The sequence below is a fragment of the Haematobia irritans genome, chromosome 5, assembly GCF_050003625.1.
Source record: "Haematobia irritans isolate KBUSLIRL chromosome 5, ASM5000362v1, whole genome shotgun sequence".
In the NCBI taxonomy this organism is placed as follows: Eukaryota; Metazoa; Arthropoda; class Insecta; order Diptera; family Muscidae; genus Haematobia; species Haematobia irritans.
The window spans coordinates 174,335,088-174,362,969 of NC_134401.1; the positions used below are offsets into that span (position 1 = coordinate 174,335,088).

The window sequence follows — 27,882 nt, forward strand, 5'->3', positions numbered from 1 at the left end:
GTCCATATCGGGCGAAAGATATATATGGGAGCTATATCTAAATCTCAACCGATTTCAGTAAAATTTGGCACACTTGGCTATAGTACTAATTGTTCTTCTTGTGCAAAATTTTAAGCAAATTAGGGTAAAACTCTGGCTTCTGGGGCCATATAAGTCCATATCGGGCGAAATATATATATGGGAGCTATATCTAAATCTGAACCGATCCAAAATCAATAGGGTTCTATTCTGAGCCAAAACACATACTTGTGCCAAATTTGAAGTCGATTGGACTAAAACTGCGACCTACACTTACAAAATGTGTTCACGGGCAGACGGACATGGCTATATTGAATCAGGAGCCCACCCTGAGCATTTTTGCCAAAGACACCATGTGTCTATCTCGTCTCCTTCTGGGTGTTGCAAACATATGCACTAACTTATAATACCCTGTTCCACAGTGTGGCGCAGGGAATAAAAATTACGCACAAACATAAGGTGTATTAAAAAGGTGACACGAAGGTACCGAAGGTGCATGAAAGATTCGCAGTAGTTTGATGTACTTCTGCGATACAAAAAAAGAATCTACTTCTCCGATTCCTTTCGAAAAAATCCATTTTTGTTTTAATTTTTATATCGAATATATTTTTAAGTGTTTTTATATAAATTTATTTATTTTCGAAAAGAGATTTATATTGTTAATGGCAAATAAATTTCATATTACCTCTGTTGTGGGAGAGTGTAATACGTGTATACACCCTCAGCATCAGAGATGGTCCGAATAGCAATTTTTTAAGATTTCTACTGTCAAAAAGTTGTAAGTTATGGAAGTTGTAAGTTATTGAAGTATTTTAGATTTTTTTTATAATAATATTTTGAAATTTTTACTCAAAAGCAATTTGCAGGCTTAAACGTTTGAATGCAACGCGTTTTCTGAAACTGTGAAAATTGTTGTAGTAAAAATAAGATTTACGTACAACTTGTGGACATGCCAACCGCGTTGATTTAAATTAATTAATAACTCCTCTTTTAATACGGCTATGTGAAATCCAGCTGGCAGTAGTACACTTATATTTACAACTTGTTTATAAGGAAAGGCATTCTCGAATAAAGTAAAACATAAATGATTCTAAAAAACGTATGCTGTACAAAAATACTTATATTGCAAAAAACTAAATATTTTACGAAGGTTAGCATTTTTAATTTAAGGGAATTTTTTATAATGAAAAGGCATTCGGAAATACAAAAAGTAAAAAAAAGTATGAAATACACGGTTCTAAAACAAGTGTACTGTACAAATTCTTATATTGTCAAAAACTAGGTATTTTCAGAAGGTTTACGACGTTTTTGACGTATGGTAAAATACGTCGTAAATGTATGTCAAATACTTTACAGTTTACGACAGACCATCTCTGCTCAGCATTTTATTATTATTATTATTATAATTTTTTTACAGGGAAATTCTCTTTTATTTTCGAAATTATATCAAAATTTTTAAAACATTTCTTAATTCGTTCTTTATTTGTATGTGGCAACAGCCTGCTAATGGCTTTCGTTCGCATATAATGCCTGCCAGCAATCTTTAGAGTTTTTGACAACATTGCCCCTACTCTCCTCAATTATTTCTCCAGCTTCAGGGCTCGAAGATATTTTTGGCCCTTTTGAGACCTCTTGAATATTTAAACCATACTTTTCGTTGTGTGCCAGAAATTTTCACCAGTACTCTAACTTTTATTGTTTGTCGCTGTTTGTCGCCTATTTTGTTCAAAGATTAAAAGGAATTTTTAATTTTGCTTCTATTAGTTCAGCTTGACAAAGTCGCAAATGAAATCAATTTATACTTTTGTGGAATTCTTGCTTTTTTTTTTTCGTCTTCTTCATCATTTTGGTTGGTGTATTATCCTCGTCATCATACTCATCTGATTACCAAAGGGGGGATGGGAGGTTGTAGCATTGCCTCGTACTGTTTTTAGAGTTGGCCATTAAAAAGTTTTTAATTACCCTTTAACCAATTACATAATATCTTAAAGTGCTTGCTTTCCATTTCCCCTCCTCCTCCTCCTCCTGCAAGTGGTGGCAGTCAGCAGCAGCAGAAGAAGAAGGATCAGGCTGCATTGTCAATATTAGACCACAATAATCATCCACCAAAATTGGGATATAGAGTTGGGATGAAATGGGAGAACAGCACTCAGTAGAAATAGAATTCAAAAATTAATCAAAGGAAGATAATATTTAATGGTCGCATAAAATTGTTCACTTAGCAACATCGATTGGACGAGAGTTCAACAAAAGCGGATGGGTATAAGGTCGGCAATGACGTTATTTTCCTTTGAGTGTCTCAAACATAAATTTTTATATTCGTTGTTATGGCCCACCGATATTACAGTCGATTATTTGGCCTTGATGACATGGAAACATTTTAAAACCCTTCTCATTACTTTTCTCGGAAATTAAAAGGCTCCATTAACTTCGCTTACATTTCGTGAGTACTATCAAGGAAAAACTATTTGCACAATTTTCTGGTTCAATTTAAAAAGTTTTCGGCAAAAGAACACACAACTATTGTTCGTTTTCTTTAAGTTGAACTTCAAATGAACCTACTGAACAGGTAAAGCGAGCGTGGCATTGGGGAGGGGGCAAGGGCAAATAAACAAACAAACCAACCAACTTTGCAATCAAATGAATTTCATTAAAAAATCACAGAAGAAATGCCAGTTTACATGAACAAAAGATATTTTACACAAATTGCAGAAGTTTATCGTAGCAAACATTTAATAAAACAAATTAAAACCGAGAGATATTTCTCTGGATAAAAGCTAAAACTTGAGACCAACAATGCGAAGGCAAGGAAAATTCAAATGCAAATCTACCTGCTGCAATTCATGTAAACAAAACAGCAACATGGGATTTACATTTCATTTCCTAAAAAGAGCTTTTCGAACAAAAGGACTCGTTTTAGATGTCTTTCATCGTAGATTACGGATTTGGCATTTAAACTACTGTCCAAACAAATACTTGGGATCAAATGCAATAGGAATGAAATGTAAAATACAGAAACTACTGTTTCCTTTCTTTTATCGCAATGAATGTAAAAATCAAATACAAGTAAATGAAAGATTTACTAAATCTTTACACTTTGACTAAGGGAACAATTTATTTTTTACTTTTTTTTGTTTAAGAGGAATTGGAAATAAATGTTTTCTAACAACTACTGCTGCTTGGAGTAGGCTGTTTTCAAAGATATTTCATAGAAATAGAATTTTAAATAAAATAAAGATTATTTCTTAATTTACGTTATCATAATTGTTTATATTTTATTGAAAAATCTATTTCTATTTATATTGTAGTTTATATGAAAATCTGTGGTATTGTACACTAAAAGAAAAAATTACGTTCCATAGTCGGCGAATGGACGGTGACAAAATGAAACAGAAACGTTCACAAAAAATCAAAACGTAATGTTCACAATTTCGTCCACGGGCGTTTACGATTTCATGAACGGCAATCGTTTTTCTTTGGCCATGAAAAGTCTTAAAATAATCGTTAGACGTTATTATGGCAACTCCCTCGGTGGTGCAAGTGCTAAGGCGACTGCTAATGCGTATGGTGCAGAAAACACAGATTCGAGTCACGCTAGCGGAAATCTTTTTTTAATACCCTGCGCCACACTGTGGAACATGGTATTATAAGTTAGTGCATATGTTTGCAACACCCAGAAGGAGACGAGATAGACACATGGTGTCTTTGGCAAAAATGCTCATGGTGGGCTCTTGAGTCAATATAGCGATGTCCGTCTGCCCGTGAACACATTTTTGTAATCAAAGTCTAAGTCGCAGTTTTAGTCCAATCGACTTCAAATTTGGCACAAATATGTATTTTGGCTCAGAATAGATCCCTATAGATTTGGGAAGAAATCGGTTCAGATTTAGATATAGCTCCCATATATATATATTCCGCCCGATATGGACTTATATGGCCCCAGAAGCAAGATTTTTACTCTGATTTGCTTAAAATTTTGCACAAGAAGAACAATTAGTACTATAGTCAAGTGTGCCAAATTTTATTGAAATCGGTTCAGATTTTGATATAGCTCCCATATATAGCTTTCGCCCGATTTACATGACCACAGTGCCCAATCTTTCACTCCGATTTAATTGAAATTTTGCACAGGGATTAGAATTAGCATTGTAACTATGCGTGCCAAATTTGGTTAAAATCGGTTCAGATTTAGATATAGCTCCCTTATATAGCTTTCGGCCGATTTACACTCATATGACCACAGAGGCCAATTTTTTGCTCCGATTTAATTGAAATTTTGCACAGGGAGTAGAATTAGCATTGTAACTATGCGTGCCAAATTTGGTTAAAATCGGTTCAGATTTAGATATAGCTCCCTTATATAGCTTTCGGCCGATTTACACTCATATGACCACAGAGGCCAATTTTTTGCACAGGGAGTAGAATTAGCATTGTAGCTATGCGTGCTAAATTTTATTGAAATCGGTTCAGATTTAGATATATCTCCCATATATAGCTTTCGCCCGATTTACACTCATATGACCACAGAGGCCAATTTTTAATTCCGATTTAGTTGAAATTTTGCACAGGGAGTAGAATTAGCATTGTAGCTATGCGTGCCAAATTTGGTTAAAATCGGTTCAGATTTAGATATAGCTCCCATATATATGTTTTTCTGATTTCGACAAAAATGGTCAAAATACCAACATTTTCCTTGTAAAATCGCCACTGCTTAGTCGAAAAGTTGTAAAAATGACTAATTTTCCTAAACTTCTACATATACATATACATCGAGCGATAAATCATAAATAAACTTTTGCGAAGTTTCCTTACAATTGCTTCAGATTTAAATGTTTCCCATATTTATACCCTTCACCACTACTGTGGTACAGGGTATAATAAGTTTGTGCATTTGTATGTAACGCTAAGAAATATTGGTCATAGGCCCATCTTTTAGTATACCGATCGGCTTAGAATTAAATTCTGAGTCGATTTAGCGATGTCCGTCTGTCTGTCTGTCTGTCCGTCCGTCTGTCTGTATATGTAATTTTGTGCACAAAGTACAGCTCGCAATTTAAGTCCGATCATCCTCAAATTTGGCATAGGGCCGTTTCTTGGGACAGAGACAATCGCTATTGGTTTTGGAAAAAATCGGTTCAGATTTAGATATAGCTGCCATATATATTTATCCCCGATTTGGTCATAGTTAGCGTGTTTATCAACTGATTTTCTTGAAATACCGTACATCCAAATATTTTATGAGTTTCGAAAATCTTGCAAAATATCAGCCAAATCGGTTCGGATTTAGATATAGCTCCCATATATATCTTTCGTCCGATTTAGACTCATATGACCACAGAGGCCAAAGTTTACTACCGATCTTCGTGAAATTTTGCACAGAGGGTAGAATTGACATTCTACCAATGCTTGGTAAATTTGATTGAAATCGGTTCAAATTTAGATATAGCTCCCATATATCTTTCGTCCGATTTGAACTTATATGGCCACAAAAGCCAGAGTTTGGCCGTGATTTGCTTCAAATTTTGCACAAGGGGTACGTTTAATAGTATCGTTAAGTATGTCAAATTTTGTTAAAATCGGTTCAGATTTAGATATAGCTCACATATATATCTTCCGTCCGATTTGCACTCATATGACCAGGGGGGCAATGTTATACTCCCATTTACGTGAAATTTCGCTTAGATAGCAGAATTATCATTCTAACTATATGTTACGTGTCAAATTTAGTCAAAATCGGTTCAGATTATATATAGCTCCCATATATATATATAGCATTCCACTGTTATATATTTTAGACCCATCTTCAATGGAAGTTTCCTCCAATTAACTGGATAGCGTTAGCCGATTTAAATTTTAATTCTCGAGATTTTGTAGAAGTAAAAAAATTTTCTCCTTTATATAGCTTCCAGCAAATGTGAAGTAGTTGAGATGGTAACACAAATTTTGGCCTACATAGGGGTGAAGGGTATAATATAGTCGGCCCCGCCCGACTTTAGACTTTACTTACTTGTTTTTTTTACTAACATTGTGTTCCACCCTAGTGCATTAGCCGACATAAATTTTGAGTCTATAGATTTTGTTGAAGTCTATCAAATTCTGTCTAGATCGAATGATATTTAAATGTATGTATTTGGGACAAACGTTTATATATAGCACCCAACACATTTGACGGATGTGATATGGTATCGAAAATTTAGATCTACAAAGTGGTGCAGGGTATAATATAGTCGGCCCCGCCCGACTTTAGACTTTCCTTATTTGTTGTTTTTTTTTTTTTTAATTTAGTTTATAAAGTCGTAACCATAACATTTTCAGATCATGAACACTGGTTGTTATTTTGACAACGCATGGTGTCATTTTATCGTTGTCAGATTGACACCACACAGTTTCACAGTTTGACACCACATGTGCGTTTATTCACTTTCATGAACAAATCGTTTTGAAATGAGCAAGCCGTGCATGATTTTTTCTATGAGTGTATTAGAATGAAATAAAAATCTAATACAAAACAATACTTTAATTTCAATTATTTCCTTGAATCTGTTCCGTTAGAAAATATATAGTAATTTATCAAGAAATCCGTAATTGCCTATCTTGTCAAGCCATAAAACATGCAGATATGAATAAAATAAATGGTTTTCTTTGTAAAAATATGTAGTATAACTTATCTCATATCTGTTCCGCCCAGTCCTTCAATTTTGATTTTGATAATTGGCCATCGCTGAATAGGCAAATTTGTATTGGCTCAGCTGTCAAGCCGTTGTTTAAGGAAGGTGGACAATTTATTGCATACTTTGAGGCGAACCCATTTTCTTTTTTCAATTAGGGAATGCAAAAACCAAATTTTCTTTCTTTTTTTTTTTTGATTAAATGTTTATCGATTGAACATCAATTCTCTCTTAAATGATTTTTCGATAAGTTTAATTTTATGAGTTGATATCCTGAACGAAAATTAGAACTACAATTTTTTGTTTACATATTTCCAAAAAGAACTTGTTTGGCACAGCTACACTTAAAAAACAGTGAACCCAACAGGAAGAAATAATTTGGTTAAATTAGAAAAATGTTAATGTATTAAAACGTAGTTGTAACACCGATTTCACAAGAATAAGTACATATTTTTCGATAAATTCAAGATAAATTATTAGACATATTATTTTGTCGAAGAAAATTTCGTAGTTTGAAGGAGAAATTGGAGTTCAAAATTGCAAAACTGTCTTTAGTGCCATACGAAGTTCAAGATGGGCGCATTATTGGGGGATACACGAATTAAGTTCATACTTGGGCTTCATTTGTGTATATTTCTAGTTCATTTAACAAATATACGCAGCAAATTATTAAAGTCAAAAAAAAAATCTTAACGCATAATGATACCACTACTAAAATAGAATTAAATTAGCTTTAATACCATATAGGGTTCACTGTTTTTGAGTGTATGACAGAAAAACTTCTCGTAATTTTATATGTTATATTTTTATATTTACAATTTCCTTACATGTACATTAACATTAATTTCGTTTTGTTTCTATTCTCCACTTTTAGGCGAGAAACCTTACAAGTGTTCCTGGGAAGGATGCGAATGGCGATTTGCTCGCAGTGATGAATTGACCCGTCATTATCGCAAACATACCGGTGCCAAACCCTTCAAATGCCGCAACTGTGATCGTTGCTTCTCGCGTTCGGATCACTTGGCGTTACACATGAAGCGTCACATGTAAGGTGACATTTGCTATCAATCACATTATGCTTCAGCCATTCACATCAAAAGGGACATTCAACAATTGGAAGGTGTCTGCAGAAAAGGTTGCAATAACATCAAAGCAGTGCAAAATTCCTGGAAATTTCAAAAAAAAAAAAAAGAAAATAAAAACAACTAAGAAAAGAACAACTGTTAAATCTTAAGTTAAACACAATTAGGAAGATATTGTTTTGGACGGGATAGGAGGTTGTGCCTCTATTTGTCCTAAGAACAATAGGTGTACAAATCATCAACCCACACCCTTCCAATCCCATTTCCCGAAACCAATGTAACAAAAATATTGGAAACAAAAAAGAAAGAAATAAATATAATTTAATTTAAGCATTACATGTGCCATCGTCATACACACTCACACACACACACATACATATATGAAGAAACAATCAAATACACAAGCACTCAGTGTTTCGAAGGAAACAAACAAAAAATCAAACGATTGACAATTCAATTTCAAACAAGTTTGAAAACAAGTCAATCGAACGAACGAACATCTTTCATTTGCCATACAAATGACGTGTTTTTCGTTTTCGTTTCTCACATGGAATGGGGCACAGTGTTGTGATTGGGCCAAATATCGTAAAAAGTCTAAACGAATATTATTCGTCTGGTCGTCTATGAAATTTGAAAATAAATAGCATTTTTGAGCCCACTGTGCCATGTTTACTAGTGCGTGCGTACAAAGTGAACAACAATGTTTTCTACTTTAGAATGTTAAAATGTTAAGTTAGGACACAGAACAAATCAAATTCTTTTTACCAAAGTAAAGCAATTAATAATTTTATTTTATTATATATTTTTTTTACATATACCTATAATTTTAGTTTAAAAATGCTTTAGTCTAATTTTTCGAAATTATTTTTTACTTGAAATGAAATGAAAAATTATAATGTAAAACAAAAAACAAAATAAAAAAAGAAAATAAATGGTGTAAATGCTAAACACTGCCAAAAAATACAAAAAAAAAAACATAAACAAACATAAAAACATATTTTATATTTCTAAGAGCATTTGTATTAACTTTAAAATTTTGTTTATTTTTTTTATATTAAAAATGTTCAAGTGCAAATAATAGAAAGAATGTTTCAAACATTTGTGTTATCGATATATTATAAAATATACATACATGCATACAAATACAAATACATAAAGAAAAACAAATAAGCAACCCAACATACATACATACATGCATAACTAATATTATATAGTCTCTAAGTTAAACACTCACACATATAATTTATTGATTTGTTGATATAATTAAATACAATTTAGTTTAAAACAAAATTAAAAAAAAAGAAAAAAACAAGAAACCCCACAACCCCACTCATCACTTGGTATTGCTTTTTGTTTTTTTTTTTTTGGAAATTCAAAAAGAAAAAAAAACTTTGTTATACATTCGATATTTTCTTCACTTAAGTCTCTCTGTCTCTTACTCTCACATCCCTTTGTCTGTTCTCTTAAGTGAAAGTATTTATTGTCAATCACAAAATGCTCGTCAAGTAGTCCATTGGTCTTTGTTTTCCAACAGATTACAGATCTGCTGGAGCGTTTATTATTGATTTTTGTTTTTAATGAGAAAAAGAAAACTGTGCGGTTGTGCTAAACTAAATCACACTCACATTAATCATCATCCTCATCGTTAATTTTATTTTTATAATCATACTATTACTATAATTGTTTTTCAAAATAATTATATTTAAAATAAATTTATTTACTTTTATTTCTAACACAAATTGAGTCCACTGTTCACTTGTCATTTACTATCGAAAGTATTCTATAAATCATTATTATTATTATTATTATTTTTTATATATGTATACATTTGTTTGATTTATTTTGATAATGAAAATTTATTAATTAGAAAATTGTTTACCTTTACCTTTGTATTTGTCATTTCGATTTTGTATTGAAATTTGTATGTCCTTAAATTTTAAGATTATTTTTTGTTTTATTTCTGTGGATTATGAAAATGAAAGAAAGTACAGAGCTTATTATTGAATTTAGTTTGCAAAAATTATATGATTTTTTTTTTTTGTAATTTTATGATTACTTTTTTTAAATAAATGCTTTAATAAAACGTACAAATAAAATATTGCGTTGTTTTTCTCCAAAGGTCCTGGGAAATTCCAACATAAAAAAATCTGTGAATTAATGGAAAACATTAAAAAAAAATCGAAAATCTTATTCAAATTCAAATAAACGAATTGTGGCATATTTATTTCAAAATCAAATAATCCAGTCATTCTCACTTATAAAAATCTAAAAGTCGATTTTCAAATTCGAAGAGCATTTAATTTTGAGAATATTGTTGTATCTTCTTTATTCGACTACGAGAATACATACACTAAAAAAAGTTTACTGGGATCCAAAGATTTTGACCTTTCTTTAAGGATTTTGGTATTGATTCCGAGCCAAAGATGCGGCTTCTTTAAAATAAAGTCATTTTTTACGGACCTCCTTGGCTTTAAATCTAGGATCGATAAAATTAAAATTGGATACAGATCTCAATCATTGAATTTTTATTCTCTGTTTGCGATATATTAATAAAGGTATTCATGTACAAACAAATTCCACTTTCAAAATCCAAATTATGCCAAGTACTTCAAAGTAAAAAAAAATTTCTTAATTCGAAAAAAACTTTAAACCAAAGACGCTAAATCCTCAAAATAAGTCTTAGCCTATATTTGAAGCGTTTTTATCTTAAATCTAAAGTTTCAATATTTCAGTTAATTTAAGGACAATTTCTTTAAATCAAAAATGTATTTCTTTACTTTAAGGAAAATTACCTATAGTTCAAAGACAAGCGACTTTAACGGAGGGACGCAAATTTACAAAATGTGTGTCCTAAATTTAAAGAAAAATTTTTTTGAAACAAAGATTATAAACTTTATTTTAATTAAAATTTAATTATTTTAAAGAAATTTGTCCTTAATATTTTGTAAATTTCGCATACTAAAATTTAGGTTCTGCAATCTTTAATATCACGTAAATATTTTTTTCAGTGTATGGACGATGTCTTTTCAAATTTCTCCGAATTTGTCTAGCTACAATTTTCAAGGCTTAGAAACCAGTTAATTTTGGACTGATCTATATCACTCATTAAGACATACATTAGATCTACATTAGTCACTTATTCACGTATCGGGTGAATATTTAGCAATGTTTTCTGGATTATTAGACTCAACTAGCAGTCCCTTTACCGAGAAATCTTCAAGTCTCACTCGATTTTAGGTAGTTAGGTATGTTAGGTAGGATAGAAAAAATCATGCACGGTGTGCTCATTTCAAAACGATTCGTTCATGAAAGTGAATCAACACACATGTGGTGTCAAACTGAGAACAGGCGATGTCAATCTGACACCGATAAAATGACACCATTCGTTGTCAAAACAACAACCATCGTTCATGATCTGAAAACGTTATGGTTACGACTTTATAAACAAAATTAAAAAAATATTTTCGCTAGCGTGGCTCGAACCTGCACCATGCGTGTTAACAGTCGGCTTAGCACATTGCACCACGGAGGTAGTTGCCTTAAACGATTAGTTTAAGACTTTTCATGGCCAAAGAAAAACGAATGCCGTTCGTGAACGCCCGTGGACGAAATTGTGAACATTCCGTTTTAATTTTTTGTGAATGTTTCTGTTTCATTTTGTCACCGTCTGTTCTCGACTATGGAACGTAGTTTTTTTCTATTAGTATACATGCGGTAAATTACCCGAAATTTTTGTTTAAATTTTTCTTTTAAGTTATTCCTCTTATCATTACCAGTAATTGAAATCGTACTACTCTCAGCATTATCAAAGTTTTAAAAATAATTGGGAGGCCATTGACAATAAACATCGGTTTCCAATCGCCGACTACGAAAAACATCTTATCTTGGGGTCCGGGTTCGAATCCTGCCAAAGCCTGTATTTGTAGATTTATTTTTGTTTTGATATTTTGTGTAACGAAGTGGTTACTGAATTGTGCACTGGCATACCTACACACAAAAAAATCTACTTCAATCACGAAATTAATTGATCCAATTAATTTTTTAATTGAAATGTCTTCAATAACAAAATGATAGTATCAATCACAGTTTTAATTGGGCATAGAAAAAATCCTTGATTAAAAAATTAATTGATGTCATTAGCAATTTTCAATAATTTTTTTAATTGATTCAATTAAAGATTTAATTGATTTTGAATGCAAACCCCAATTAATTTTTTTTATTTAAAAAGGTAACTATTTTCAATTACTTTCCGGCTTAGAGTTTTTATTTGGATTAAGAAATGTTCATCACTTTTTTTAACTGACTTAGTCTTCTGAATTTGATTAAAAAGTTAATTGTATCAGTTAATTTTTTAATTAAAAATTTTAAAATTTTCAATCATTGACTTAATTAACTTAATGTTTCTCTCTTGATTAAAAAGTTAATTGCATCAATTAATTTATTAATTGAAAAAAAAAAAACATTCAACTTCAATTAAGTTTTTAATTGGAAGATTTTTTCGTGAAATTGTTTTTTGCGTATACACGTACCTAATAATAGAACTTTTTGCTGGATTGCTGAGGTTACATTAATTTATTTTATTTAAATTTAAATTAATTAAATTTTTTCTATTTTAAATATAATTTAATACAATATAACTAAATTTAGTTTGATTTTTTTAATAAAATTAAGCATGATTTAATTTATATGCTTCAGTTTTGTGTTAATATCCATTATGTTTCAAGAGACCGATGGTCATCAGAACATACAAAAATGAGATAATAAAGTAAAACTACACTACATATTAGATAAAAATTTTGTATAAATGCTGCTTTGTAAATCGTATTGAATTATAATTTAATGTTTATAATTTATTTATAACGTCACACAGTTTCACACTTATTTCTTATTAGAATCACCCTATTATGACATACATCAGACTATCGATTGATTGGTCATAATTTCTTTTCTAATCAAGCACTAATTGTGATATGCATTTCTTAAACTTTTCGTCACTCTTCCACTTTCATATATTCCATAATTTCCGTTTATCTCAGAAAATTCATATGAACATGAGTGATGTGTGATTTAAAACAAAAAATACATAGAAAAGTTCTGTGATTCAGCATTTGAGAAAAAAAAATATTTAAAATAATACAAAAAAAAAAATCTTACAAAAAACAAAAAAAAACAGAAATATAGTATATTCCATAAACCTAATTGAGAACATAGGAATATCATTTATTTATAAATAAATAAGAATGAAAGGTGCTTTAAAGCACTAAATTATTTTATAGCCATAGGGAGTTGAAAGCAATACAACTCTCAGCTATAGAATTTGTTTAGGAAAATATTCTTTATGTTTTAAGTACTCACTAAGTCTAATCAAAGTCATCAAACATTTTATTTTTATTCATAATGCTTTTTAGCCAAAACCAAAAAAAAAAAAAAAAAACTTAAAAATAATTGGCTTAAACTATATAAAGTAAATACAAATGAAATCCACTTTGGCACAAAGCTTATTCAAGCCCTATGAAAATGTAGAAAAACTTTCCATTATCATTACGTATAGAAATGATTTTCGTAAAACAGAAAAACATCTATCTTTAAATAAACTCAATAAATTAAATTAATAAAAGAAAAACTAAAACATTTTAAAAAAGCTTATTAATGTCTAACAAAACAAAAAAATAAAATAAAATACGTGTCTTTTACTTTGTGTGCTTAGAAATTATTTTTAATTAAAATTTGAAAATTATAAAAAAAATATATCACCAAATATCCAGAGAGAAGATTTTCTGTCACTGCTATCCATATAGAAATCAGAAAAGACAAAAACGCGATCTCTACTTCCAGTCTTATTTATTTGCTTCCATTATTAGAAATGTTAACTCAGCAAAAAAAAAAAGAAAACATTTGGCCCATTAAAAAAAATAAACTTCCAAAAATGTTAACAAAAATAAAATCAACAAAGAAAATTTACAGTATATATGCATGTACTGTAATCTTCTATACCATGTGTCAAATAAAAATTCAATCTCTTAAAGAAAACTCGAAATAAAAATCATATTTTGTAAAATTATACACAAAACTCTATACAAAATAAAGTAAATCAAAACCAACAAAAATAGTAAAAATCAAGAAAAATTCAAAAAAAAAAAAAAAATACAATCTATATTCATGTTGCATTGAAATATTTCGTATCATTATTATTATTATTATTATTATCAGTAAAATTACATTTATCATTATTATGTACAACTATCATATGGTCATCTCTTTATCTAGCATTGATATCTCTCCCTCTCTTCCCCCAATCCCCCTAAAAAATAAAACAAATAATACATTTCTTCCACTACATATACATTTTACTCCTTTTTCCTCACATCCATCATTAAACCTTGCAATTATTTTTATCAATTTTAATTAATCTGAGAATTAACAATGAAAAACTTAAAGCAAAAGCAAACAAAAAACCAAATCAATTTACAAGACTGGTCAACGAGGTGTTCCGCGTATATGCAAACCAAATAAAAAAACTACATACACACACAGACGCACACATACAAACATACTTATTTAAAGGCCCAGGCATAGAACAACATTACAACACGGACTCAGACACGTACACAAAATATTCGTATAACCAAACAAAAATTATGTAGAAAAAACGACATACAAGAAACAGTAACTATATGTATATAGTCGGATAGAGCTGACTTTATTGAACTCCATATTCTTCAACTCATTCTCTTATTCCTGATAGATTTCTATTGTTAGATCTAGGAATCTAGGAATAATTTTTCCTATGAAGATTCCACTTGATAATAATAAATCCAAGGCAAATGTTCGAATATTTCAAGTTTCTTTTGTGCGAATACTTTTTATAACGACTCCTACTGGACACTCTCTTTATTATGGCTAAATATCTCAAAACTGAATGTTAATAAATATTATTCCCCATATGATGGTGTCATCATATTTTTATATTATAATAATTATTTGAGCTCTTTGGGCCAAAGAAGATTAAGGAACTTGAGTATATGCATGTTTAAGCCCGAGCTATTGGGCATTTCCATAGATCTGGCTGGAAGATATGACTCAATTTAGGATGCTGGAAAACTGCATTCTGCAATGGAATTCTGAAAATAAATATTGTATACACTCAAAAAAAAAAGTTTACTTGGATCCAAAGATTTTGACTTTCCCTTAAGGATTTTGGTATTGATTCCGAGCCAAAGATGCGGCCTCTTTAAAATAAAGACATTTTTACGGACCTCCCTGGCTTTAAATCTGGGATCAATAAAATTAAAATTGGATACAGATCTCAATCATCGAGTTTTTATTTACTTTTTGCGATATATTAATAAAGGTATTTATATACAAACAAATTCCAATTTCAAAATCCAAATTATGCCAGGTACTTCAAAGTAAAACCAGTTTTCTTAATGTTAAAAAAAAAAACTTTAAACAAAAGAAGCAAATCCTTAAAATAAGTCTTAGCCTATATTTGAAGCGTTTTTATCTTAAATTTAAAAATTCAATATGTCACTTGAGTTAAAGACGATTTCTTTAAATTAAAAATGTTTTTCTTTATTTTAAGGAAAATTTGTCTTACTTCAAACATCTACAACTTCAGCAGAGAGACATAAAATTTCAAGATTTGTGTCCTAAATTTAATGAAAAAAATTTTAGAAGCAAGGATTATAAACTTTCTTTTAATTAAAATGTCATTGTTTTAAAGAATTTTGTCCTTAGCATGGCGTAAATTTTGAGCCCTAAAATTTAAGTTGCATAATCTTCCATATTAGGTCAATATTTTTTTCAGTGTTAAATTAACTCAATTCAATTCAAGCTTAAAAACTAGAGGTCTGCAAAATTCCATTTGTAAATGAAGAGTACACGTGTACTTGCTACATGAGTACATCTATTTGAGAGAGTCGCAAAACAATTGGTACACATTTTGATGAACACCAAAAGCCACGAGTAACTTCTTGTTGCTACTCTGATGTCTTCACTACCAACAAACACATATTCCTCTTTCTCTCTTATTGAAGTGTACTCAGAGTGATCACGTCGAGTATGTTTCGAGAACAAAACTTCATAGAGTACTCCAGGTACCACATGCAGTTTCAGAAATACAAGAAACAGTTACTCTCCATAATATATGTTTTCGGATTGATATAAAGATCGGCAAACGTTAAGGTAAGTGTGTGACATACATAAATATATGAAATATGTGACATACATACATATCTATGATTAATAATAATGGAAAGTTTTGCTTCGCATATAACTGAGAAATACTTGTGGTACCACGTGAAGTGAAGAGAATCCATGTTGTACTTTTTCTCAAGTACTTGCATTTTTATTGTTCCTTTTTTTCGGAACACATATTTTTTCGGATAAGTACTTGGTGGTATTTAACAAGCAAGTGTTCTCTTCACTTCACTACTTGCGCTCTGCGCGAAAGACAGTGTATGTACTATATTCGACAGCGAGTTTCACACATGTAGTGAAAAGTTATTCGATGCAGACCTCTATTAAAAACCTAGCAGTCAAAGCTTACAATTATATTTATAATTTTAATGTAAACGTACTTAATCAATAAATAACAAATGCAATTGACACCCCTAAAGTATGCTTTAATTTTCTGTAAACTTAAAAAATTATATAGTACGTATCGTTTGAGCGTACTAAAGTCGAAATTATTACCAAATGCATTGACACCCCTAAATTATGCATTACTTTTCACTAAAGTTAAAAACTTATTTAGTACGTATCGTTCGAGTGTACTAAATTCGAAATTATTACTAGATGGCGCTGGGGTGCATGCATGCTTACAATCATATCGACTGCTTCATTCCAAAGTACGCTAAGTCTAAAAAGTGGAAAGGAAACAAGTTCAAAGTTTTGTTTTTGAAATTGTTCAAAACCAGTATAAGATAGAAATTTCCTTATTTTCGGTCTTAAAATCTTAAGTCATAGTTATTATAGGTTTTTTTTTAGCATTTACGATCTCAAAATAGTGATAATATAACATGGCTAAAAATTACTTAGACCACACTGTTAGAAAAATATGTTTTTCATATGTTCCGATATAAACAAAATGTGTTTCGGGAACAATTTTTAAACACAATATATTTAAGTGCAAACATATAATGTTCCTAAACTAACACTAAATGTTTGGGACACATATGTTAATATGTTACAATATATTATGTTTGGGGCATGAATGTTTCATAAAAATAATATGTGTGAATGTAAACATATATAAATTTACAAATTTCGAGTAAACATATATATGTTGTGATATTTTATTCAGAGATCGACAGAGAGAGAGAGAGTATAGAGGAAAAAATCGGGAGGGTTGACGAAAGATATCAACATAACACAGCGAGAGAATCAAAAGAGACCAATTTCTGTGAAACCGCTTGTATGTTGTTTCGGAAAACTGTTTTATGATATGCTTAAGTCTAAATATTATTTAATTTGAATATTAGAATTAGTATTCTGAGTAAAGAGAAAAACAGCATGTGTTTTCGCCTTGAGAGCAGCATTTGATGTAAGTTTGGACATGTGTTTTGTTCGTTAAAAGAAATCGATACGTACGAGGAGTAAGTCAAAATATTCAGGCAAATGAAATTTAAAAAACGGTGGAAAATATACAAAAATTACAAAGGGATCTTCATAAAAAATAACGAAAGGGCACTATACTCTTTTTAGAGTTGGGACAGTAAAATGAAAAAAGGAGGAAATAGTGAAAAATTAATTAAAAAATTAAAGTAAAATGTATAAAAACAAAGTTTAGTACCTCTTTATGAATAAGTAGTCCAAGAGGAGTTGACGGACACCTTCAAATATAAAAGCGGACATTAAGTTCGAGTTTTGCATCTAATACATTTGAAAAAGTTTATTTTCTTTAAAAAGAATTATTAAAGAAAAGTAAAAGGCAAAACAGGGTCATTTTAGAGCGATAATGCCAACTTAATACCGGCCTTAAAGGTAAAAATGAAATTAAGTGCAAAACACGATCAGTTTTAAGTGCATTTAAAATGGTGTTAAATGCTAGTAAAAAACTATTCACGCTTAAATAAATTTATGTGTATATTACGAAATTATTTATGTATGTTTAAACTCGACTCCACGTTCTTCTTTTGTTAGAGTTTTGATTTCCTTCCAAAATTTCAAACTTTTATACCAAAAACAGTTTTTCTTCTTTGGGGAAAATTCTTCCAAGCATATACAATTTTTGGGCTCAAAATGTTTCCAAACATATAATATGTTCACATAAAACAAACATATTAATGTTTCGGCAGTATCGAATAATATATGTGCTTCCTGCAAAATATGTTTGGAACATATGTTAGAGAAGCGATTTTTTTTGAGGGTGCACTTTAACCGAACAAAGCCTTTTGACCTTTTTACATTGCATTTTTTTCTTAAACTTTTATCACAGGCTAAGTACATTATTAATCATAACTTTTGATAGAAGTGTCCAAAAAATTCGAAATTTTGACAGGATGTAATTCACACAAATCCGAATAAAATTCAACGAACTCCATCAAAACACGCTAAGTCGACTTAGCGTACTCTGGAATGAGGGCATCGATATCTTGTTAAATGTTAACAAGAATTTTTTTTTTAAGTTGTATATCAAATGTTAACAAGAAGAAATTGTATTGTCTTAAATGTTCATATAACATCAAGTTCAAATTTTAAATTTACATAGTGTTATTATAATGTGTTTGCTCCCGACACTTCGAGGTTATGGACCCAGTTCAAAATCAATATAGAGAGTTCAATGATTTGAACCCAGAAGGAAGAAGTCAAATCCATTGTAAAATTTATATCTAATTCTAATCCACTTTGATCAATATAATCGACTGAATGTGAACTAAATTTAAATATTTTGAATACATTTTTCTTATTTTTTTTTGACATTTGTCTCCCAATGGCGCTAGATCTATTTACATATCCATATATGTATGTTTCTACTTTGCTCTATTTATATCGGTGTTTTTTTTTTTAGGCAGAAGTATGCCGATATATTTCTCGTTAGACTCTATGTACTCATAAAAAAATTAAAGAAATATATATTTTTTCAAAAATTTCCTTATTTTTTTTAATGAAAATCGATCTCTTTTATCAAAAATTTGAGCACTAGGTCTTATTTTATTTTTCTTATAAAGGCCCTTATGAAAGCTGCAATAAAGAATAAGTACTACATAAAGAATGCATTGGTTTGAAGGACTTGCCTTAAATTAATACAGACATTCAGGACTTCAATTCTGGGTCCAGCCAATCATTCACATTCCCTACTAGCATCTCATGAGGAACTAGGGGGAGATGTTTGTTGTTAGTAAATACAAACCCAATTAATATTACATCCCCGTAGCATACGTAGATCTACCTTGAGGTAGATTACGTCCTTCCAAACGACGGTCTGCACATACTCAGTCACAATTTTTGGAGAAGTTAAGTCACAGCAATACTAGATCACTGGGTATACCTGCACGCAAAAAATAATTCGTTCCTCCCAAACGAAATTTTAGACAAACAAAGTTCGTTTCTCATTTGCTTTTCGCTGTAAGGAAGTGTATTTGGAAGAAAGGTATATACTTTTTGTGATAAACGTTTATTCTTTTCCAGGATGTAAAAACAATTTCATATTGTTTCTATTGCTATGTTAATTGCATTGTTTTCTTGCTATGTAAATTGCATTTTCTCTCACATCCACGTTCTTAACACCTTTTCCTGTAATACCAACAATGTAAAGGGTGATTCTTTTGAGGTTAGGATTTTCATGCATTAGTATTTGACAGATCACGTGGGATTTCAGACATGGTGTCAAAGAGAAAGATGCTCAGTATGCTTTGACATTTCATCATAAATAGACTTACTAACGAGCCACAACGTCGAATTTTCAGTGAATGGGCCCTAGAAAAGTTGGCAGAAAATCCGCTTTTTTATCGACAAATTTTGTTCAGCGATGAGGCTCATTTCTGGTTGAATGGCTACGTAAATAAGCAAAATTGCCGCATTTGGAGTGAAGAGCAACCAGAAGCCGTTCAAGAACTGCCCATGCATCCCGAAAAATGCACTGTTTGGTGTGGTTTGTACGCTGGTGGAATCATTGGACCGTATTTTTTCAAAGATGCTGTTGGACGCAACGTTACGGTGAATGGCGATCGCTATCGTTCGATGCTAACAAACTTTTTGTTGCCAAAAATGGAAGAACTGAACTTGGTTGACATGTGGTTTCAACAAGATGGCGCTACATGCCACACAGCTCGCGATTCTATGGCCATTTTGAGGGAAAACTTCGGAGAACAATTCATCTCAAGAAATGGACCGGTAAGTTGGCCACCAAGATCATGCGATTTGACGCCTTTAGACTATTTTTTGTGGGGCTACGTCAAGTCTAAAGTCTACAGAAATAAGCCAGCAACTATTCCAGCTTTGGAAGACAACATTTCCGAAGAAATTCGGGCTATTCCGGCCGAAATGCTCGAAAAAGTTGCCCAAAATTGGACTTTCCGAATGGACCACCTAAGACGCAGCCGCGGTCAACATTTAAATGAAATTATCTTCAAAAAGTAAATGTCATGGACCAATCTAACGTTTCAAATAAAGAACCGATGAGATTTTGCAAATTTTATGCGTTTTTTTTTTTTAAAAAGTTATCAAGCTCTTAACAAATCACCCTTTAGAAGAAATTATATGATTTTATAAATTTTTAAAATTTTTTTACCTTTCGCCTGGACGGAGAATCGAACCGCGGACCATGCACTTTGTAAGCCAAAACACTAACCACTGAGCTATGTAACATACCCGTTATGGTCATCAATAGATAAATATCCATATAAGTTATATTTATATAGCATAGCTTGCGGCGCCCACGAACCGAATAAACAAAGTTTATTTAACAGAAACAAACATTTAGTTTGGCACCGTGTAGCAGTGGTTGCTACGTCCGACTTGCATGCCAAGTGTCGTGGGTTCGATCCCTGCTTCGACCAAAGTTTTTTTTTGTTTTTTTTTTTACATATATTCCAGATATGTTCGGAAGATTCCGAAAAAATGTTCAACATTACATTGTAGTATATTAAATTTTGAACTGTAAAATGTGTCTTATTAAATACCTAAAGTCAGAAAAGAACAGTGGTTGATATAAACGAAATGGACTGTGTTGTTGTTTTAAAAAATTTCTTTTTTTATTGAAAAAAATAAAAATTTTGTAACAAACGAATTTTTTTGATGATAAAAGTTTAAAATTTTCGAAGCAATTCAAAAAACTCTAACAAAAAAAACGTTTTCGGTACACGTTTTCCAAACGTTTTTTTTTTTATTTGCGTGTGTGAGAAACTGGGTATGAGCCTTCCGACTTATGGATGTTTTGGGGGGTATGGTAATCAATGCACCATCATGTCTATCATTGATATTCGTTTTATCTCTTAAGTTACTGTTTCTTGTGTGTGGAATATAATTTTATTGTTTTTTGTAAAACTTTATATATAGACAATTTTTTCTATAAAAATTATACCGAAAAATGGAAACTAAGAATTTACAGTAGAATCCCGAAAAATACGAGACAACATTACAGAGAAGCCACAAAAATGAGATATATATACATACCTACATAAATATATACATTATTTAAACAGAAAATGATATTTATTAAAACAAAAAAAAAACAAAAAAACGAAGCCGAAAAAGATTGAAGTCAAACAGAGAAAATTAGAAGCTATTTTTATAAGGATACAGATTACGTGAAATTGAAATGTAAACATTAATTCTAGAACAATTGTAAGTTTTATTGAAATGAAAAATGAAAACAGAAAACACAAATACATGAAAAAAACAAAAGGAGATTTAGTTTTAAAAGCCAGTATAAGTAAAGTAATTAGATCAAGTGCTATGACATAAGAATGTACTCTTAAGAACATCAAAGAAAAAAAAAACAATGAAATTTGAGGTATAAGAAAAACTTATCGATCTGACAAGAAGAGATCACGACATTGATTTGAGTTCATTCATTTTGTATAAACCACATTCCCATGCCCAAAACCCTATTCCAAAAATTGGCAGTGTAAAAAAAAAGTTACATAAATAAAATTGTAGCTAAAAGAAATATCACTTTGTTTAAACTTAAGCCATAAGTAAATTACTAACAAATCGAGAGCGAGATAGTATTAAAGTATTTAAATTAAAATATTTAAATTATTAGATTTCTATACATATACAAAACGAGATTTAAGCATGAACTATGTAAGTACCCCCTTGGACATGCATAGAGGAATAAAAACTAGCAACTAATTATCTATAAGATTATATCAAAACAAATGGTTTATTTATTTAATTTTGGTAGCTTATTTGGATGGTGGGTTTTTTTTACTTAACATAGTGGCTCCTTCTCCCTTTTACAACTCCATATCATCATGTAAATAAATCATTCCATTAGCAAACCCTAGAAAATCCTTAGCTTAGGCCAAATGAAAAGAATACATAAGAATACCAACAACAACAACAACAACAAATATAAAATCAAAATCATTTTAGTGTTTCATGCTTAAGCGGATCAAGAGAACCAACCTCGTCCTCCTATCCACCCTTACGCATGGAACTTGTGAAAATCTTTGTTATAGCCATAAATAAATTTAAACAAATGCTAATGTTATCTATAAGAAAAGCAAATAACTAGTTGTACTACAAATCGTTTCGAGTCGACTCGACTCGTTTCGAATTTTGTTTTGTAAATTGTAAGAAATTGTGAAGTTACCACACCGGGCCAGCCTATCTCCAAGAGAAGGCTGACTGTCTGATGGGGTAAGATGAGAAAATATGTAAAAATGTAGTGAAACCAGCTGAATGAATAGACGTGTAAGTAAAGTCTTTGGCATTCATTATTTGTGTAAAAATAAAAAAAAAATAAAAACAGTGTTTGCAAACACATTCATCGCCACCCCCAAAAGTATGCTTTAATATTTGTACAATTAAAAATAATTTCCTATGAATCGTTCGTTAGTTTGTTGTTTCTCTCCACTAATCATTACTAGATGGCGCTGGGAGTATACTAAGGTCAATGGCCATGGCGAAAATAGTAAGGGTACATATTTGAGAATCCAATTTTGTACAACATCAAGGAGAATTATAATTATATAGCATTATTTAAATTCAACATTAATACATTATATCGATTGGGTATAACGTTATTCTATGTGCAAAATTTAGACTTCATCAAACTTGCCCTTTCGTATGTTGAAATTAAAGTTGGTTCCCAGCAAATAGATATATCAGGATCCTATTGGGTCTAACTTTAATTGAGAAATATTGGACGGCCTCATAAACAAACCTCCGGTGATTTTCTAAATGTGTTTTTCTGAATTTTGGAATTTTTTGCTTTATGAAAAACAGCCCTTGGTAAATATTTTCAGAATTCCTGCAAAAGATTTTTCTCGGTGCATCCTGAAAGATTAAAAACGAAACTTTTGTTTAAAATACGAGGCCAGGGATATTTAAATGTCATTTCACTTAAACTCTCTGTTTATTTTCCGCCAATGTGTATGTGTTTATCCTTTTCGTTGGCTCACGCCAACACTAGGGGCACTCAATACCATAGCCACTGGCTGAACTGGCAGCAGCAGCAGGAATAACAAGCAAACGAACGTAGTCATCAACAAAACAACAAATCTCATACATAAATACATACATACGTATATTAATTAATAATTGTTATTTATTTTAAGCACAATTTAAATAAATATTAAATAAATATGTTTATTTTTTTTTTCATTTTTATATAAATTTACAATTTTTGCTTAATTGTTGCCGCTTTTTGTGCATTATTAAAATTAAAAATAAAACAAAACAAAAAAAAAAACATTAAATAAAAAAATACAACCAACAAATTCATGAAAACATTTCCTTTAAACATTAAAAAAACTAAGTATTTATATATATAATTAGTAATATTATATTTTTATTCAAAATGTCAAAAGTATATTACTATGTGAAGAAGAAAAACAAAACGAAGATAAAAAAGATGATAAATTTAATTATTTAATATTAAAACGTATTTGAAGAAAACAACAACAAGAAAAAAAAACACACGTATAACTCTTTAAGCAAATAAAAGATGAAAAATAACGAAAAATATACTCCAGCAAAAAATGTACGTAATTTGATATTTTGATGATGGAAATTTCTGTGAACATGAATAAACAAAACGAGAAAACAACATTAAAAAAAAAAAACAGTGACAAAATAAATTATTACGAATGATATAGAAAAATGCAAGGAACTTTTTTTTATTTCAATAAAAAATGAATAAAATGGAAAAATACTGGCATTTTTAATTTTATTTACAATGGAATCGTAAAACAAGGATAAGTATGGGAAATCAATATTGAAAAGTGGTGTTGGTTTTGAGCTCGGGTCTGACTGCTTTCCTTCTGGGCACTGAAAATATAGACTCTTACAATAATAACTACACTGAAAAAAATATTGTCGTGAGGCCTTAAAATACGAATGCAATTTTTGCTTAGCATAGAAGACGCATTTCTCTAATATAAAGTTTTTTTCCTTGTCCAAAAGTCGATAAACTTTTCAATGAAGTCATTAGAGTTAAGTGATTTGACTTCAAAATGGGTATCATAACATGAAAGAAAAAAAGTTGGGGCTAAGGTCAACTTGATTTTAAAAATTCATAAAAATTCTTTAAAACTAATGAAATTGTCTTTAAATTTGTTGTCTTTTTGCATCTTGAATACAAAGCAAAAAATCGTTCAAAAATAGGACATGTTTTTCAAAACTTTATTATAAAGACGTTTTTTACTTGAAACATAGCATAATTTCTACTGGAAGTCGAGTCTAAATTTGGAAAATAAAGTTGTCTTTAACTTGTTTTTAAAGGACTTTTAAAGTATAGAAAAAAGCTGAAAAAACGAAAAATTAAATTTTGCTTCTTAGAAGCTAGTACACAAAACCCAAATTTAAAAGGGAATTGTCCCAGCAAAAAATATTTCAGCAGTAAAATTTAGTTGCGCTTTTTGGTATACAATAAAGTAGGCAGTGCATCCACACTGCATGTATCGGCGGCAATAACGTAAACGAATAATCAAACTAGTTTATGATCATTCGTTTACGTTATTGCAACCAATTCATGCAGTATAGATGCGCGAAAAGTACTGCTGTTTTCCTTCATACCAATAACAATATTGCTCACATTTGAGCAATATTTCTATTAAAATGAGCAATTATATCTATATTGAAGCTGCTCTAAATCGGGACATCGCCCACAAAAATCAGCGCTGATTCGGTTGTTTTGTAAGCAGTTGGCACTGCCTCTCTCCCTTACAATCCTGCTGAAATAGTGCTCCATTTTTTGCTGGGGTGTCTTAAACGAATCCTTACTTGTATTCTCCGCTTCTTTGGCTCGGAATCAATACCAACATTTTTAAAATAAAGACAAAATCTTTGGAACCGGGCATGCTTTTTTTCAGTGTAGGTATAAATATATTATAAATTACCCAGATACAAGCAGCTTATAAAATAGCTTAGATCAAGATAATGTTAGTCACCATTGTGAAAGTTTATTTAAAACCATCCAAATCATGTCCATTTATTGCTTGACTTGATCATATCAGACAAGAATATTTACACACGGACGACAATAATCTAAGTACACGCAGGAAAGCCCTGCCCTGCAGACATTTTGTAATTGAACATAATTGGATGGTCATTGCGATGTACCGAACTATATACTATGTATGGGTTTTGGTTATGGTGCTGGTGGTATTGGTGGTGTCTGTCCAATAAGACAAGCAAACAGCATATTTTGACAACAGCAATTAACACAAATGTCAATTTTATTTGCGCTTATTCGTGATAATTTTATCACCGTCGTCAATTTAGCATTCGGACAATTGCAAAGTTCGACCGCCTGCGAGTTATTGCACTTTATCATTATTTGATATACGCACTTATTAATGTATGAGGCAACATTTACATATTCCATGGGTATACATCTGGCAATGGCGAGGATCGAAAAGAAGTACTCGTAATTGTGAATTAAAGCAATCGGAAAATTTTTTTCGATAATACCACCATGGTAGCAGCTGGCTTTATTTGGATCGTAATTTCAATTCTTAGCATTGGCAAATACCAAAAACATATTTTCATCAGTTTAAAAGTCGGTCAGTCACACATTGCATGGACTTCCGTTTGATAAGTAATAAAGAGCTAAGTTGGGAGAATAAATCGAACTTTGCGAAAGTAGGATGTATACTGAACATAAGCATTTGTTTCCACACTCAAAAAAAAGTGAACTCTCTATTTCACTAAAGCCAATTTAACTTTAGTTTAGTTCATAGAAATATTATGTTTGGAGAAAGTTTTCTTTACTCTAATACTTTTTTGTGTACGTTAGTTAAATTAACTAAACCCGAGGAAAAAAATATACTCAAATGAAGCATAAAGATTAACTAAATTCGTGTCTTCCGCAAAAAAGTTCAAAATTTCTTTAAATTTGTAAATTTTACCAAAAATGCGTCCATCGTGAACTTCGTATGTCACTAAAGACATTCTTGCAATTTTGAACTCCAAGTTTTTCCTTCAAGCTACAAAATTTTCTTTAACAAGTGAAAAAACTTAGTTATGTCTAATAAATTTTCTTGAATTTGTCGAAAAATATTTACTTATTTTTATGACATCGGCGTGATGCCAACGTTTGTAATACTGTTTAGTTAAAATTTTCTACAAATATTGAAAATTTTCTAAAATTAACCGAAAGTTTTATTCCTGGTTGGTTCACTGTTTTTTCAGTGCAAATACCTTTTAATTCGGTTTTTATGTTTATCAATTCAATGATAAAATTTTCGTTTATCGAAAAATTATTTAAATCTCTAATTGTACTTACAACAAAAAAAAGCCAAGACACTATCTTAAAACCAATCCTTCGTACACTTTATGTTGATACTCTCTGCATGTACGTATGTCAAGAAAGTCTTTTGACATTGCCAGAAATAATTGAAATATTAAATATTTTTTTTTTGCAGAATGCTGTGTACACTCAAAAAAAGTGAACTCTCTATTTCACTAAAGCCAATTTAACTTTATTTTAGTTCATGGAATTATTATGTTTGATGAATGTTATCTTTACTCTAATAATTTTTTGCGTACGTTAGTTAAATGAACTAAAAAACGGGAAAAATTATACACATATTAAGCATAAAGATTTACTAAATTAGTATTTATGACAAAATAGTTCATTATTTCTTTAAATTTGTAAATTTTACTAAAACTGCGTCCATCATGAACTTCGTATGTCACTAAAGACATTCTTGCAAATTTTTAACTCCAATTTTTTCCTTCAAACTACAAAATTTTCTTTAACAAGTGAAAAAAAATTATTTATGTCTAATAATTTTTCTTGAATTTGTCGAAAAATATTTACTTATTTTTGTCATACCGGCGTGATGATGGCGTTTGTAATACTGTTTGGTTAAAATGTTCTAAAAATATTTTTTTTAAATGAACCCAAAATTTTCTTCCTGGTGGGTTCACTGTTTTTTTCAGTGTACGTATGTATACTTTGCAAAATTCATAATAAAATATTTTTATACCCTCCACCATAGGATGAGGGTATATTAACTTTGTCATTTCGTTTGTAACACATCCCACTATTGCTCTAAGACCCAATAAAGTATATATATTCTGGGTCGTGGTGAAATTCTGAGTCGATCTGAGCATGTCCGTCTGTCCGTCCGTCCGTCTGTTGAAATCACGCTAACTTCCGAACGAAACAAGCTATCGACTTGAAACTTGGCACAAGTAGTTGTTATTGATGTAGGTCGGATGGTATTGCAAATGGGCCATATCGGTCCACTTTTACGTATAGCCCCCATATAAACGGACCCCCAAATTTGGCTTGCAGACCCTCTAAGAGAAGCAAATTTCATCCGATCCGGCTGAAATTTGGTACATGGTGTTAGTATATGGTCTATAACAACCATGCAAAAATTGGTCCACATCGGTCCATAATTATATATAGCCCCCATATAAACCGATCCCCGGATTTGGCTTTCGGAGCCTCTAAGAGAAGCAACTTTCATCCGATCCGTCTGAAATTTGGT

The 27,882-nt window shown here is 30.8% G+C and overlaps 1 protein-coding gene across 1 annotated transcript in view; it reads left to right on the forward strand.

Moving 5' to 3' along the window:
* luna overlaps nt 1-9,848 on the forward strand; it is a 372,732-nt gene extending 362,884 nt beyond the window's left edge. The window contains exon 5 of the mRNA XM_075310254.1: nt 7,561-9,848. Coding sequence (XP_075166369.1) covers nt 7,561-7,736 — 176 coding nt within the window. The 3' untranslated portion in view covers nt 7,737-9,848. The remainder of the gene's footprint in view (nt 1-7,560) is intronic.
* Nucleotides 9,849-27,882: the final 18,034 nt, after the last annotated feature.